Here is a 16,061-nt window from a genome sequence, read left to right on the forward strand (position 1 = left end):
TTCTTGCACATTAACTGGTTTTGCAGTATACGGTTAGATGGAATAATGTACAGTTTATTAAATGAACCCTGCAGTGTTATGTGTGGTGACATGGATGTGAACAATGTGAGACAAGAAAGTTAAAATTTGAATGGTGACCAAGAACCTTTTAACAAAATCTTAGACCTTTTGGCTGCTTTCAGTTTGAGAGAAATGACATTGTAACAGTTGCTGAAGCTGTATAAACTAATTGTATACTGTAAATCTGTTTCAGAAATGCTTATGTATAAAGTGAATGTTTGATAGATGATCATTTTGTATACCTTTAATTCAGCTAGCTCGATCACTTCATAATATTTAAAAAACTAAAAGCAGTATACTTGTGTGAAGTAGAGCAATAGGCAAAAATTTGTTTCGAATATTTGGTAAATCAATTTTATTAAAGAAAGTTTTTAGTCTGTAAGTGGCGTAGGCAACGTATTGCCTGTGATCTGGCTGTGGCTTGTGACTTCCTTTCTTACCGCCAACAGTTAGATTATTTTCTCTTTTACATTATTGATTGGTAACACTAATGTATTCATGTGACTGCTGAATGTGTTTGAAAGGCATGGTCAGCCACAAGCAAGGCACAGCTGCTCCAGCTGTGGGCTGTACCAACCTTAGCTGGCAGCTGCTTCTCATTTGAGCTGTACAGCTGGTTCTGGTAATCAGTAGATTTTCTTCATTTCTGCTTTTAGTAATGTTTACCCAAATGTATAGTTCGAGTGTAATACACTTAGCATATTTAAGTTCATAACTATATTTTGAGCAAACATTGCTCAGCGGACTGGACATCTTTATAGGGGAGTTGTACGTTTCTGTAGAGCTTTGATTCAAAAATCGCATTTTATGAAATACGAGGTTTTTGTATTAGAATTTGTTAAATTAATGTAATACTATAATTTGCTTTTATTTGTATAAAAGGTGTCAATATACTTCGTCTGTAAAAGGAAAAAAGCTGAGTGTGTGTTTTATATTCTGACTCTTGGAATTGCCTGTGTGATAAAGGTAGAGTAACGCTACTAATCTGGGGAAGAGGACGTGTTTTCACTAAATTAATGTGTGAAGTAATCTCATTAGTGATGCAGCTAGAACCTCTTCGGACCTCGACGACTGGTGTCCTGGCATTGGCAAGGTAAGTTGGTCTGTTGCTTACTGCTGTGGTAGTGGGAATGACTGAAAGTCAAGACACAACCTAAATACCAGAGCTCCCTCACTTCTGGAATTCATGTCTTTGAAACCCAGTGTTCTGCTTCGCACAGCGAGAACTCTGTCAGATCCTGAGGCGGGGAACACGTTAGCAGTTGAAGGCTTTATGCTCAGTTGCAGTGGAACTGCTTTTCCCAGCAAGGTAACTGGCTGCCCTCTTCTGAGGAGGTCTGTCTTGTTGCATAGACTTCAAAAAGTCCTTCGTAGGTGCAACACAGTATCGTAACGGTTGTCAAAATGTTCAAGAATAAGAAAACCACTTGAAAGCAGTTGTCTCTCTCTTCCACCGAAGGTCGGCAGTTTTTATACATCAAACCAATTACAGCATCTGTATTTCAAATAATCCAGCTATAAAACAAACATCCCAGGCAAGCCTGTATTCTAAGTAGCTTCAGGAAAAGCTACAATGCTCCTCTTTAGCAAATCTTGTGCAATTCTTATTTTGCTTTCTACACATGTTGGAAAAAATGAATAATTAAAAATAAAAAAATCCACCACACGAGTAGTAACAAGAGTACCATAGACTGTCATGAATTTCACTAGAAATGTGAACACTGGTGTCTTATAGCTGTATAATACCATTTTCCCCTGAGTTCACCTTTCTTGTTGTTTTCAGAAGAAGATAATCCAGTGTTGGCTTGGTTGTCCAGTTTTGGGTAGGAGTAGTTAATGTGCGTAGTGGCAAATCTTACCTCTGAACACAAATGCTATATCACTTCAGTTTTTGGAGATAAAATTACTTGTGAAAGCTGTTGATGACAAACAGCTGGGGTAATCCTGGCCAGTTATGCTAGCCTACCATGAGATGCATCAAAAGTGAAAAGGTGAGTAATTTAAGAGCAGCTGCTTATGTTAACTTCGTAGTTTCCTGTGATTTACCTAAAACTACAAACTTGTGCGTTTAAGTGGGTTTTTTAGGCATTATTAGTGAAAGTTTCTGACTAAAATTATGCAAACTGATCTAACTACATAGGTATAAATTAGCTATATCTGTTCCAATTGTTGTTAAAAGTTTGATGTGTGCCAAATTAATTTCCTGTGAATTTAAAGCAGGGTTCAACTGGGCCTCTATATTTGGAGTAGGCCTGACTAAAACTTTGTTACACTACTTCAGAGAGATCTCTTCATCTCTGGCTGGTCTAATTAGTCACACATGAAATTGTAAAAATAAGTGCTGCTGCTGTATATAAAACTAGAGCATTGATTTAATGAGGAAACTTGTGAAATCTTAAACAGACTCTGAACTTCAGTGTCTGTAGTTCAGACTACAAACTGTAAATTAATTTTCCCAAAATACGGGTGCTGTAGAAACAAGCTCCTTGGAGATATGATTGAAGTTTAATGGTATCAAAACTGAAACCACAATTAACCTCAGATGTTCTGTACGCCCATCTGTTCATCCTTTTTGTTAGGTTTTTCTTGTAGGACCACATCCACTGCTGGCTGTTGTGGTTCACGTGCTTTGAAACAGAGATTGTGGTGTGCTTTCTGTCCTGTCTTCCACCTGTGCTTTAAGCATGACATGCCATAGGAGATGATTCTTTTAATTCTAGCTGGTTTTCCTAGATTGAAAATACATTGTTCTCTGGATGGCTGGTAAGGTCTATTTTCACTACCTCATATTGCTAATTTGCAATCAGCAGCTGATGGGGGGTGGGGATTTACACCTTAGGCTTATGATTTAGACTCCATTGTAAGTGGAAGACCAGAAGCCTGCTCTGCTTTTCAAATTATTCCCTAGTTGTGGTGACTTCAAAACCAGAACCACCTCATCATCACTGACACCATCCCCAGTTATAGTACTGAAGGCAGCAGCTCTCCTAATCCAGAACATCTGTGAGTGGGTTTGTGAGGGGGAAGGCAGAAAGCATTTGTACAAGCTATTTTCATTGCATGGTCCTTTGGGGAACAGGAGCCATGCGCTATATTTGACCTTGATGTATGACAAGCCAGGAACTGCCTTGCTTAAGAACCCTCCTGGAGTGAAGTGTGGGTGACAGCCCTGAGCAGCTCAGTGGTATGAAAATTAAGCAGCTTTGCACAAGACCACTGCGCAGGCTTGGAAATGTTTGTATTACAGAATGATTGCGTATTTTTACCCTTAACTGCAACATGCGTCAAAGCAGGGGGCAGAACCAAGCACAGTCTCAAGTGACTGGTAACTCCTGTATTCAAAGCATGAGTAATGACTCAATGACAGGTTCACTGGAGACAGGTAAAAGAGAAAGTAGGAGCTTATCCCTGAGCCTGGCAGTTAGGACAGTCCCTGGTTCCTACCATCAGGCAACCGCTAATACCAGCTGGTTGTGAGTGAAATGTTAGGTGTGATCCTATTATTCCTGTTTCCCTGTGTGACTTCCAGCAGGAAGGTGTCTACCTCAAATGCATGAGCTAAATAGGTGGTTTTCAGGCACAAACAACAACAGATCATCAGGTGTACAGAAGCTGTTGGATGTCACAAACATTTGCTTTTTAAGTGACAAAAGTGTCATCTTTAGGGATCTATTCTGGGCTTGTCTAAACTTCACAGAAGTAGCTACACATCACGTCAGTATGGTTTAGGCCTAACTCAAGGATTCTGGATTCTGCCTGCAAGAGAGCACTGCAGTTGCTAACTTCAGTCTAACTGCTCGTGAAACTCTTTTCAGTGCAATCATTAGTCAACTTCAACAACTGCACCTCTTCCAGAATTGCAGTTTGTGCTGGTGGAGTTTATTTCTACCTGGCTGTGCATTTAGTCTGAACAGTTGGCTTTTAAGGTTCTGAACAAAAACTCCCAAATTGAGAGAAGTAAAGGAAGTGCCCAGAAGGAATAAATACCAGCCTCAGAAGGAACTCGTGTTTAAAAAAAGGGCAACTCCTACATTGATTATCAGTACCTTTAAACCAAGGACAAAGTTCCTCTTTCTTCTGAAGTGTAAAACAGACTTGCATACACACATGGCTGCATAAAGGAATCGTCAAATGATTGTCAGTGTGACCTACTGCTGAATACACTCACAGATTCTGTTTCAAATAGCTGCTTCTTTCTGCTTCTGCCTGGAAGGGATGCAGTGTCCTTGACAAATAACTGTCCAGTTGTCTTAATCTTTTTTTTGTTGCCAGAAATTTACTGTCCTCTAACTTGCAACTAATACATGCTAGGATGTAACCGTTTGTCCATGAAGCAACTCCCTGTACCATCCAGAGTGTTAGGGTTAGAGTAAAACATGCTAAATTAAGCTGATTGTACAGATGAAATAGGAAAAGTGAGAAGGGCTGTTATTTAGGTACAAAAAGCCCAGGATATTCTAAACTTGTACTGATAGAACCATTAAGTTACATTTGACCAGACATGAAAAGCGATTACTTCTTTCCTATAGACATCCACTATTTTTGATCAAGTTCTTCAATAATCATGAAGGTTTTACCTCTGTAACCAGTCAGCTATGTCAAGTTGTTGTACAATCTCTCTAGATATTACTAGTCCTCAAACACCCATCTTCTTGATTGTCAGGAGCTGCACAAGGCAGCTTTGACATGTGGGATTTGGCTACCATTACCTGTGTATTTCAGGATTTGGCATTTCCAGTTCTGTACGGCTCTTCTATGCATCACAAAATAACTCCAACTATTAGGAGAAAATAATTACTTTGGTGCGTAGGCTCCCTAGGTCCCATATGAAGACAAAGAAGTACTGTACAGTGAACAAACAGCATTGTCAGGCTGAGCAGAGACTTCTACTATGCAGGAGCATGACCTACCCCACCATGGCATGTGCTTCAGGCTCTGAAAGGTCTCTCTAGCTACATCAATGCTACAAGCTTTTTAGCAAATGCTAGAGAAGAAGCTTTTGGGGCTTCTACTGGCTTGATTCCATGAGCCTATTTCCCCTTCAGAGCTTTGGACACTGGTTTTGAGGTTGAGGTTTTTTCCTAGAAGATAAAAGTGGGTTTGACAATGTTGAGGGTTTCAAAGTCATAAAAACATGCATCAACAAAAAGGTACGTTCTGTAGACAGGCTTGCTGCACCCCTTTAATCTTGGATTACCTTCTTGGTGGTAATCTAAAGAAGCTGAAGCTCAGCTGGTTAAAGCAAAGGCTTGTGACTTCAGCTGGAAAGAGTGCTTTATACTTTCAAGTTGAGGTAGAAGATGAAGTTTCACATAACAGTGGAACTAATTAGCAGCTTTCCCCTGCAGAACAGAGGTGCTCTCATCACTTCATTCCTCTCACACTAGCTCTCATGCTCATCCCATTCCATGATAATGCAATTCAAGTAATTAATTTTAGTGACTTTTTAATACAAGGTTAATTTTCTATCATTCTTACGATTTGAATCAAATCACTGGGTACTCGCACTGTGTAGCCCCCGCCTTTGGCTGCAGCAGGCTATTAACTTGGCTCATGTCAAATGAAATGGCAGAGTTGGGTTCCTGTGTTGCTAAGTAAATGCTTAGCCATGATGCAGTAATAACCTCTGCAGGAGTGCTACTCATTCTGCAATTGGTTTAAAAAAACAAAGTGAGCAGAGTACACTTGGAGATGATTATGCTGCTGCAGGTGTATTTTTTGTGTACAGGCACCTCACTGGTCTCCAGAAAGCTGGTGCTCCCTTGGCTTTGGTCAGTTGCGTTTAAAGAGAACTAGTTGCCAAGCTGCTCTAGGCATAGCCAGGAACAGGACTCAAGGACAGCGCAGCTGGCACAGCACCATTACTGCAAGTACCACTGCCAGTAGAGGCTGCCAATGCTTTCTACAGGCAAATTTATGACAAGCGCTGATTTTTAACTGTGACTTTGACTGTGACTTAACTGTGACTGTCATTGCTTCTTTCATGTGAAGGATTCCATGCTTTTTAAAGAAATGTAAAAGGAATATAAATGTGACTTCTATGAAACTGACCTAATTGAAGCCTCAAGTAGACTTTAAGACAGGAGACTGCTAGAACACTGCAGTTATGCATCAAAGTTGACATCAAAACAGGCTGTTTGCCTTCTATCTGTGTTAGAAAACTCGCACACAAATCTTAGGAAGAGCCATCTGTATTGTGTTTACAGTGCAGGTGAAGGAAGCAAAGTGGTGACAAGATATCACCCATGCCATCTTCTAACAGATTCACTGCCCCTTCCCACCCCGCTGAACACCTGCTTCACGAACCATAGAACAGGTCATCGGTCCCAGCTGCACAAACCAAAGACACACAGAAACACCAATCTAAGGCACATATTGAGGGAATTGGACATGTCTAGGCAGTCAGGTTTGTTAGCTCCAACACATGGATTAGCCGAGTTGGTCAGACCAGGAGGTCTTTGTAATGCTTGTGTTCCATCTCTTTTGGTGGCCAGGTGCTATTTGTCACCACATGGCCATGTGTGTGGAGGGACCTGAGACCAGAGCAGGCGGGCTGCCTCCCCTTCACCCTCTGGCACTGCAGAGTTCAGCCAAGAGGCGCCACATCAGCCTGCCTTCAGGCAGCAGGTGTCCATGCTTACGCAGAAGCTGGCCAAGTCAGAGATGCTGAAGCCTCCATGAAATGTACTGTGCAGGTAATAAGAAAAAAAGGCATAGTCTTTCATGTGGTCTAGCAAAGCCTTCCCAACACAACTTTTACAGTCAGCAGTGAAACATACACCACTTTAATACCATCATGGTAGCGTTCCAAAATCCTTAAGGATATTCTGGCATAAGGGCAAGTTCAGTTCTTCAGTAAGCAATTATACACCAAAGGATGTTTTGCTTCCAATAGGTAAAGGGACCTCTTCATAAATTATTTTGAGATAAGGGAACTTCATAGGCAAAAACCAGTATTCCAAGTTGTAGAAGAGGTAAAATTGACGATTCAAGATGACACGATCGATTATTTTTAAAAGATCCACAAAAAACTCTCCGACTGTCCGATGAGGTTTGAATGGATAGTAGAAGTTTCTTATAGCTGCTGCCAATGTCTTGTTTCCTAGAGGTCCAAAAATAGATGTTTCATTTCCCAGATAAATAGGTTCTCCACTGAATAAAATTATGCTGGTATAGTTTGTTTGTATCTTCTTAAATACAGCTCCTAAGTCAGCTAGCTTCTGGTATGTTCTCAGTATAAATTTAGAGCATTCGTAGGAGTCAAACCATACTATTGACTGTTTGTTGGGACTTGCTTGAACTGTCCAGGTCTCGTAGTAAATGCCAGTCTCATTGTCATATTTTACCCATTTTGCCATTTCATTAAACATGGTTCCTGTGAAAGATTAAAAAAAAATAATTACAGAGACAGGGTAACAAATACATGACTCAAAATATTTTCCATCTATCTCAGGGTTCACCTCCCTTCCCTGCAAAAGTTTACCTACCTATAACGCTACCTAGCCATACAAAGATACAAGGCTTTAGCTGGAGGGACAAGTGATACTCCACTGAAAAAACTATATTTACATATAAGTTATTGAAACTGTAATTCCTTTTTCAGCCCCATTTCCTGCTGCTATGCCAGAACATCCAAACGTCAGAGAACTGTGACACCTCTCATCTTGTTCTGTCCATGTAGACAAACAGGGCAGGTAGTACAATCTACAAGAGATGCTGACAAAGTGCTCACCAGTGCAACAGGCGTTTCTGCACTTCCTCAAATTTTAACTGAATTCAGCAATTCAGGGCAGAATTTTTCATGTCTCTCCACAAAAGAAGCCTGTGTAACCTTAGACTGAGACACCCTGCTGTTTTAGCAGCTCCTCAGCCAGCCAAGTTGAACTAAGCCAAATGATATGAGTGCAATGCGAAGAGCAGTAAACTTAAAGACCTTGTGGATTATTTTTTTAGTTAGAATACATGTTTGGAGTGTTTTGGTGATTTCACAACTGGAACGAGGAAGACATCTCTAACTCAGCTCATCTCTCTGGTAGCTCCTTATATGTGATGCATCTGCCTCCCCAAAACAGAGCTGAAGCACATGGCTAATCTTCTTTCTTTTGTTTTTTTTTTCCCCGTAGTCCTAGCACTGCACCTCAGCCTAGCCCTTCTCGCCCTCTTTCCTCAGTCACAGCACAGGGTACAACCATCTATGACTCAGATCCATTTAGCACCTCACATTCATAGCACGGCCAAATTTTGCAGATTCTTCTTGTGCAATATGTCAGAAGACGCAGTCAGACAACAGCTTGCAATCGTGACGGCGTTCTAAGCCATGATCTCTGTTTAGCTGCAAGTGTCACTGTTGTGAGTACAGTAAACTGTGCTTGGTAGCTGCTGAAAGATAGGCAAGACTGTTGCAAGCCAAGAGACTGGCAGCAGGTACCTCGCAGTTCAGGGTAGCAGACATCATACAGAACTGTGTCACTAACACTGCCCTGCACGCAACAACCAGCCTCTCGCATTAAGTCTGAATTCACTGCAATGTTGCATTCATCAAGACCAATGCCACACAACTCCCTCCAAAACAAGCTGCAAAGGTCAGATTGCTGGGTCTACTCTTCATCAGAGAGTAAACACATCTCACGCTTACCTTAAGGTAAGGCACGTGTGCAAGCTACTACCTCACAGTAACTAAAGCTCTGCACATTAACCTCCCAGGCTACCCCATTATAACTGTTCTTCACTCCACACTTAAGAGCTTTTGGGCTTCACAGTAAACTTTAACAATCGTTCTGTTTGGTAGAAGTAGTGTTGGATACTTTCTTTTTTAATTGCCCATGACTTGGTTTAATAAAACAGCAAGTCATTAAATCTGTATCAAGAACTGTACTTACTATACACTGTAGATGGGCTTGAAGCTCCCCTTTATCTTCTCTAATTCCTACCAGATTAGCTTCCTAGTGTGTATTCTGCAAGGCATGTTATTGAAAAGTATTTGTCTCTCCTAACAAGACAAAGATGGACTTAATATGAAGTTCTGGCCTTAACGTCTTAAATTAAACAAAAATATTACAGGTTAATGGATGGCTCCATGACAATCTGTGGAAGATGCCTAGGCAGTAAAACAAACAAAAAACCAACCAACCAAACAGACTTTGGATATTCCTACCTATTTCCACAAAAGAAACACAACCGTAAGTAACATTAACCTGGACGATGGGCTTTAAAAGAAAATGAGATTGCTTTGATGTGGTTTCTGACACGGCTGACAAACAGCTCCATAGGATCTCACAAGGGCAAAGAGGCTCCACCTGTTTCATACGGTAAAGCCCTCTCCCACGAGATGGGATGCTTTTTGCCTGCTCTCTGAAGGAAGCAAGTTCAGCTCATGATGCTGTCCATCTGTGCTTGCATCCATTCAACCTCTTCCACAGTAACTTTCAGGTTCCTGGTCAAATTCAGACAATTCAAAACTCTCAGAGATGCTACCTTCCTAAGAGTTTCATGGAAACAGGAAGCAAGAGAGACAAGGAGGACCGTAACAATGCCTCCACAAGGCACCAGCGTAACCCCACCTTTCTTAGGCATCAAATAATCCACACAGGCAGGAAGCATTACAAGTTCCACAACTGTATGAAAATTTTTAACTTGGTATTCATACAAAAGAATCCAACCATATCAGGTATCAAAGACTTCAGTCACAAGCTACAAGCTCACCGGAAAGCAGCTCCGCTTATTTCATTACTTAAAGAACAGCCTAGAATTTCTTAGCAGCACTGGATAGATTATCTAGAGACCAAGTCCTGCAAAGCTGCTAAAGGTGGAAGTGGGCAAACATAAAGCACCACATCACACTAGCTATAATCTGACTCTCCACTGTGCCTTGTACACTATGCTAACTTCGGAGAGTAAGTGGTTTTGGTCACACAAAATGCAACTCTCCAAGTCCTCAGGGGACTTTATTTGTAAGTAAGTCATTCACTGTATTACTACAGTAATCAACCAGATTTATTTAAATGACCTTTTTATTTTAGGATTTCAGTGTTCAGTATATTCCAGGAAGCTATTCTGGTGATCATCCACGTATTTAGAGGTGTAAATCCTGGTTTTGTTCTATGACATATGACGGAGACCTATTACTGGGGACATCTGCACAGTTTTTATGACACATAATGGGAGAGATGGAAATAGAGATTAATATTTTTTATATTTTTGAGACTATTTCTAAATATGCCTAATTTGTTTACTCAGTAATGTACACATTCTCACCAGTTTTTCTATCTCAGCAGTCATCTGCCACTTCACAACAGAAGGCTTTGTTTTGGTGAAGTCATGTGAAAAGAGTCTATAATGGTTCTGTATAAGCTGTTTTGCTATTTTTACACTCAAGAGACTCAAGTGTTTTTGCAGAGCAACACCAAATGACTCTCATTTAACAACTCTTCAGTGTGCGTTGTTCAAAAGGCAGCAGCCTCATACCGCTTTCTGTATTAAAGAAAGTGCAGAGATGATAGTATTTCAGTTTGAAATTAGCATCAGTGACTAACATTGTGAATAACCTACAAAACATAAATTAAAAGATACTGCTTTACATGAAGACAAGGCTGACTCTGTTTTATGATATTAGCACAATCCAAAGCAGCTGAAATCTACCTGATACTGTGGTCACGAGAACTAAAGTTCCATTTTCCTTCCAGTGTGCATCATCTATTCCTTCATAAAAGCAGGCAGCTCCCTGGTTACACCAGAATGGTGCGTCCATGCCAGGCCGGAGATGTGGAAATGTGCAGTTGCCAAGCTGGAAGAGCTCATACCACTCCATTGTGTAGTTTTTGCCTGTTAGAGAGCTCTTGAAACCCACAGCATCATGCATAATTTTCTGGAAAAGCAAAAAAAAAGCCCCCAAACCCAAAATTTTAACATAAAACCAACTTCAGCTTGACCTGTACAGAAGATAAGACGCTTGGGACCTGTTGTGTAACAGGGTGAGAAGAGGAAAAGGGGTTCCTATAACATCTTGGATTCAGTAGCATTGATGCATCACTCACATACTTTTATCACAGAGTCACACTGTCTCACTGCTTGTCTATCCATCCATTGTAAATTCTGTTATTTGGAGGCAGATACTCAGTGGGAGCTCATTATCAAAACTCAAGCTTACTTTTGAATCCTTAACCTCACAGGGGTATCAAAGAAATAAAGAGCAGAACTGAGTTACCAAAACCAGATCTTACTAATGAAAGCCACAAAAGGAATGAGATAAATATTTATTTTAAAAGCTGTATAGTAAACACATAAATTCAACCTTAGTTTAACATCTAAGATAATGATATTTGAAGCTATTTCAATTTTTGACTCTGCATGCTTGGTTTTGATGTTGCTATTTCATGTCCACTAGTATTTCTTTATTCATTAGGGATCATGCTTTGAAGCTTAATTATGCTACCGCTATAGCTATAAATATCTCTAAAGTTGAGATTCTTTCACATTTGCATGACTCCATGAATTGAGAATTTAATTCAATACTTATCATAACACCCAAGAAAGAACTGTAAAAGCAACCAACCATTCTGACCAGCTAGCTGTCCACTCCTAACAGATACCCATGTTCATGCAAATATGTAACTTTTTAACAACAGAAAAGTTAATACACTAAGCAAGCATTTCATCTGACATAAGAGGACAAATGAATGTATTTTCTTGATGCAGTGCTAGCGCAGAAAAAAAGACATCCCAAATGTAATGGTGTGTGTATACAAAATACTCCCAATATGCAGCTCTGTGGGGGAACACATTCAAACCCACCAACAGTGCTGGTCATGCTCTTTTCTTTAGCTGAGCTGAATTATGTAACTTTTGTTCGAAACTTACTGCTCTTTGGGTACCTTTCCTATAGATAGCCTAGCTTGTGTGCTCCAATCCTTTTCCATACAAGCATAGCCCAACCTTACAGCTCCCATTCTTGACACCTGCTGCTGAATTCAGCTGAATTTGCTGCTATAACTTTGTTAAACAAAAACATCACCTTACCAAATGTCCTAGTAGGTCCCCATATTTGAATTCCCATACTGGAGCCTGTAATCGATACACTTCAATGACATCCTCTTCTTCCATAACTGGAATGGCAGAGCCAGTGGGACAGAAGGTGTAACGAGCTTGGCAGTAAGGATCAGTTTTTGGACGGTAATCAAAGCGCCTGTGTTGAGAAAGAGCAGCACACAGAATGATAAGCACAGGTTCGTGGCTGGAGTAACTGTCTCATGGCTTCCTAAGGGCCTGAGTGGGAGAGGTCAAGTGTGCAGCCACCCCCAAAGACAGATTCTGTGATCCAGATGCTGCAGCACTTGGAGTACACAAGTTCATAAGGCTGCTGAGGTGCACATCTGCAGAAACAGGACTTAAGACTTGCAAATGCAAGTCATGTTGTAAACAGTGCTGATAGCTAAGGAGTGGACATGATGCAGATCACTAAGGGTGACTTACACTCACAAAATCAGAGACACATAGATGCTGGGTAGAGGATGGTTTCAAATCTGCCTCAAAAACATTCTCCTAACAGTTTGTCTACACAGGGATTGACCAGTTTGCTCTGGAAAACTATTCTATAGTAATAGCTCCCCACATGGAGATATTTTTACTCTAGAATATTGCCAATATCAGAAAGAAATATTCTATTCCTCTATGCTAATTTAGATAAAGAGGCCTAAGAACCTACGATCACTGTTTCTATTCATCATTCTATTAAACCTCAAAAACTGAAGACCAAATCCAGTTACGTATGATATACAAACAGCAAAAAACCTTTCTGACAAGTCTTCCTTTCCCAACTTCTTTCAAATTCACTCACTGTATTTCACTTAAAACAAGGTTCCTGTATTCCTGTTACCAAGACAGATTGGCGTACACATCTTGCCCAGAGCACAGCCTGAGAGTCTAACACACTCAGTTGCCCAGGGTTACCGAATGGCACAAATACCCCAGCCATGAGATGACTCAAGGACACAGGACTTCCTGAGCCATAGTAAGGCCAGTAGCCCTACTGATACACCGTAGATTTTCCCTGTGGAGTTCTTCTCCAGGCTTGCTGGGTACTTCAGCATGTCTGCCTTTATTTTGTCGGTGGAGGGGGGACGGGGGGGTACAGGGAAGAGAAAAAAAAAAAAAGAAAAGAGTACGGCTGGAAAAAGAACACACAGTTAGAAAACAAATACTTATGCCAGCCACGCAAGTCCTGTTTCTAAATTGCACACCTTAAATTTTCAATTTCCCCTCCCACTGCTGCACCTTGCATGTGACAAGAAGGTAACAAGCATGTTAAGAAGCATTAAAATACCACATTTCTGAGTGTCTCACACTGACAGGCTTGTACTCCAATTTTGACCATCCCGAGACCCAGTCTTGCAACTACTGAACTTGCTGGAAAACCCAAACGACTCGTGACTGCAAGATCGGCTCCTTCAGGCATCACCTGATACAAATTTAACTGCTAGGAATTACGCACCAGCTTTCAAAACTTTAGGTGTGCATTAGATGATAGCAGTTAAACTATAATGCCTTCCTTTACAAACAGCAAGCCCACACAAGATACACATGCAAGCGTAGCCCTTCTGAAGAGGCTCATTTCCTCAGCATAGCCAAAGCTGTAGCGACTCGCTTTGGTAAAACACGATACCATGCACTCCTTTGCTTTCCCCAAGAGGTTCAGGCCTTCTTCTGGAGCTAAGACAGCTCCAGAGCAGCAAACGGAATTTTATACCATTTCATTTATCAGGAACAGAAGTATGAAGTAAAGTTAAATTTAAAAAATAAAATAAATCGTAGCCTGACTTCCTCATCACAACTTTTGGCTAAAACAGGAATTAAAGGAGGATCTTTAAAGCAAGGGCAGCCATTCCCGGGGGCAGCAATCCCACTGCTGACAGAGCGAGCGCTGCTCTAGGCCAGGGACAGGACACCCGTTCCCTTATACTTGTGAGCTAAATACACCAAATATCGTATAAATGACAAATACCCTCGTGATTAAAAAGGGAAAACTATTCACGGCCTTTTTAGTCTAAAAATGAAATAAACCAACAAAACAAACGGAAAGCTGACAGGCCTTGGAGGAGGAAGAGGAGGAGGCAGCGGCGGGCGGCTAGGCGCAGGCAGCCGGGCCGGCCGACCGGGCGGCGGTGCCGGGAGCCGCGGGGACGTGTCTCTCCCGGCTCCGGCCGCCGGGCCCGCTCCCCGCCTCACTCACCTGTAAGGCACCGGCCACCGCCGCTGCGGGGAGCGGAGCGTCCCCGAGAAACATAGCCCCCACACCGCCGCCGCCGTCAGCAGCAGCAGCAGCAGCCGGTCGGGGCGGGCGGCGCCCATGGCGGCGCGGCCTGCGGGGCTGCGAGGCGGGCCCGATGCTGCGGACGGGCGGGCAGGGGAAGCGGCGGGGCTGAGGGCGGCTGGGCGGGCAGGAGGCCGCCCCCGCGCCCGCCCACAGGGCCCGGGAGGGGCGGCGGAGGTGCTGGGCTGGCGGGCGTGAGGCAGGGAGGAGGGCGCGGTGGTACATGCAGGGGGCTGACCGAACGCAGGTTTTTGTCCTCCTCTGGAGGAAACCCAACCATGTGCTGAACCATCCCTTAAAAACGTCACTCGACTGAACTACGATTTCAGTTTTCTGGGGCCCCAGACAACTATGCGTTCTTGTAATTTAGCCGACGTACTTTTTAACAGCCTGGTATGCTGTTTCAAGCATTGCTTTGGAGCCGATTTAAAACACATACCAAATGCCCATCCTTACAACCAGAATCCACCGAGAGCAATGACCTCTCGGTCTGGAGCCGGCACGATGAGGTGAGGCCTCACCAAATGGCAGAAAGGCTTTTGCTGTGATAAACCGCATAGGTCCCAGCCTCTTCTGGCTGCCCAGAAGTCTTGTCTGAAGCCTTTCAGGGCTTCAAGCGATGTTTGTATACCCGTCACCCATTTCAGAACACTTATTCAGGTTGTAATAACTTACATTACGGGGATTAGATAGCAGTTTATTCTCTTGTTTTTACAACAATAGCAAGAACTATTTTTAAATGAACTCTGGCAAAGAGAAACATTGAGGACAGGTTTGCCAGCAGCATCCCTGCAGTAAACACAGCTTTTTCCAGCTCTGTAGAGTTCAAAACCGGCTATGCTGGTGTCAGGGTCCGGGAGGCTAAGTCTGGTAGTTGGCATCAGCAGTGAAAGCGCTGGTGTGTACTATTCACTGGGTAAATAATAACTGTGCTGTGGACTTTAGACTATCAGGAGCCAGAGAAATATCCCTGCTCATTGCATATGAGCCCCTAAAGAACAATCAGTTCTCTGGTCAGCACTATGCTAGGCCATATTCAAACAAAATTGGAGGTGGAAAACCCTGCATCCTACATAAAAATGCAGGATAGGCTGCTGAATATCAGTTTCGGTAATGCTGGAGGTACTAAAGGTGTTCAAAAAACCGTAAGATGGCACAGCTATTAACATCTTTAATTTCAGCAACATTTCTGTATCTCACATCATTGCTGCCTGATTCTATACTGCTTATCTTTAAAATCCATGCCATTCAGCACTATACATTAATTTCATGCATGTATACATGATCTATACATACCTGTATTTCCATATTTCATTTTAATCTCATGCATGTTATTTGTGTCTGCTTTAAAATAAAGCTCTGGTTTTGTTCTTTATAAAATGAAGTGTGCTATTTCTCATATATGTTTCCTAGCTTGAGTGCAGGACAAGATGCCAGCTCTTTCATCTGATCAAAAAGGTATGTGTTTCTGTGGAATATAGCCGTAATTCCTAGTTTTAGAGATTTTGACGCGTAACTCTGGAAGTGCTTTATGAAATAAGGGAAGCATAATTTATCCCTCCTATGAAACCAGGATGCAGGGAAGTGAAATGACATAAGGAAGGTGCCATATCTGCTCGTTAGCCAAACTAGAAATACAGTATGAACTGGTTCTTAGTCCTGGCTCAGAATATGTTTGCAGTTTGGACTATTAAGT

At 42.0% G+C, this 16,061-nt stretch overlaps 1 protein-coding gene across 1 annotated transcript; it reads right to left on the reverse strand.

The window, feature by feature from the left end:
* Positions 1 to 5,463: 5,463 nt before the first annotated feature.
* On the reverse strand, positions 5,464 to 14,582 carry CLN5 (CLN5 intracellular trafficking protein). The gene is made up of 4 exons (XM_072850040.1): positions 14,285 to 14,582; positions 12,076 to 12,241; positions 10,699 to 10,924; positions 5,464 to 7,435 (listed from the first exon to the last, which is right to left on the reverse strand). The coding sequence occupies exons 1-4, from the start codon at positions 14,401 to 14,403 to the stop codon at positions 6,924 to 6,926; spliced, it is 1,023 nt and encodes a 340-aa protein (XP_072706141.1). The 5' UTR covers positions 14,404 to 14,582; the 3' UTR covers positions 5,464 to 6,923.
* Positions 14,583 to 16,061: the final 1,479 nt, after the last annotated feature.

This window comes from Ciconia boyciana, chromosome 1 (assembly GCF_034638445.1).
Source record: "Ciconia boyciana chromosome 1, ASM3463844v1, whole genome shotgun sequence".
In the NCBI taxonomy this organism is placed as follows: Eukaryota; Metazoa; Chordata; class Aves; order Ciconiiformes; family Ciconiidae; genus Ciconia; species Ciconia boyciana.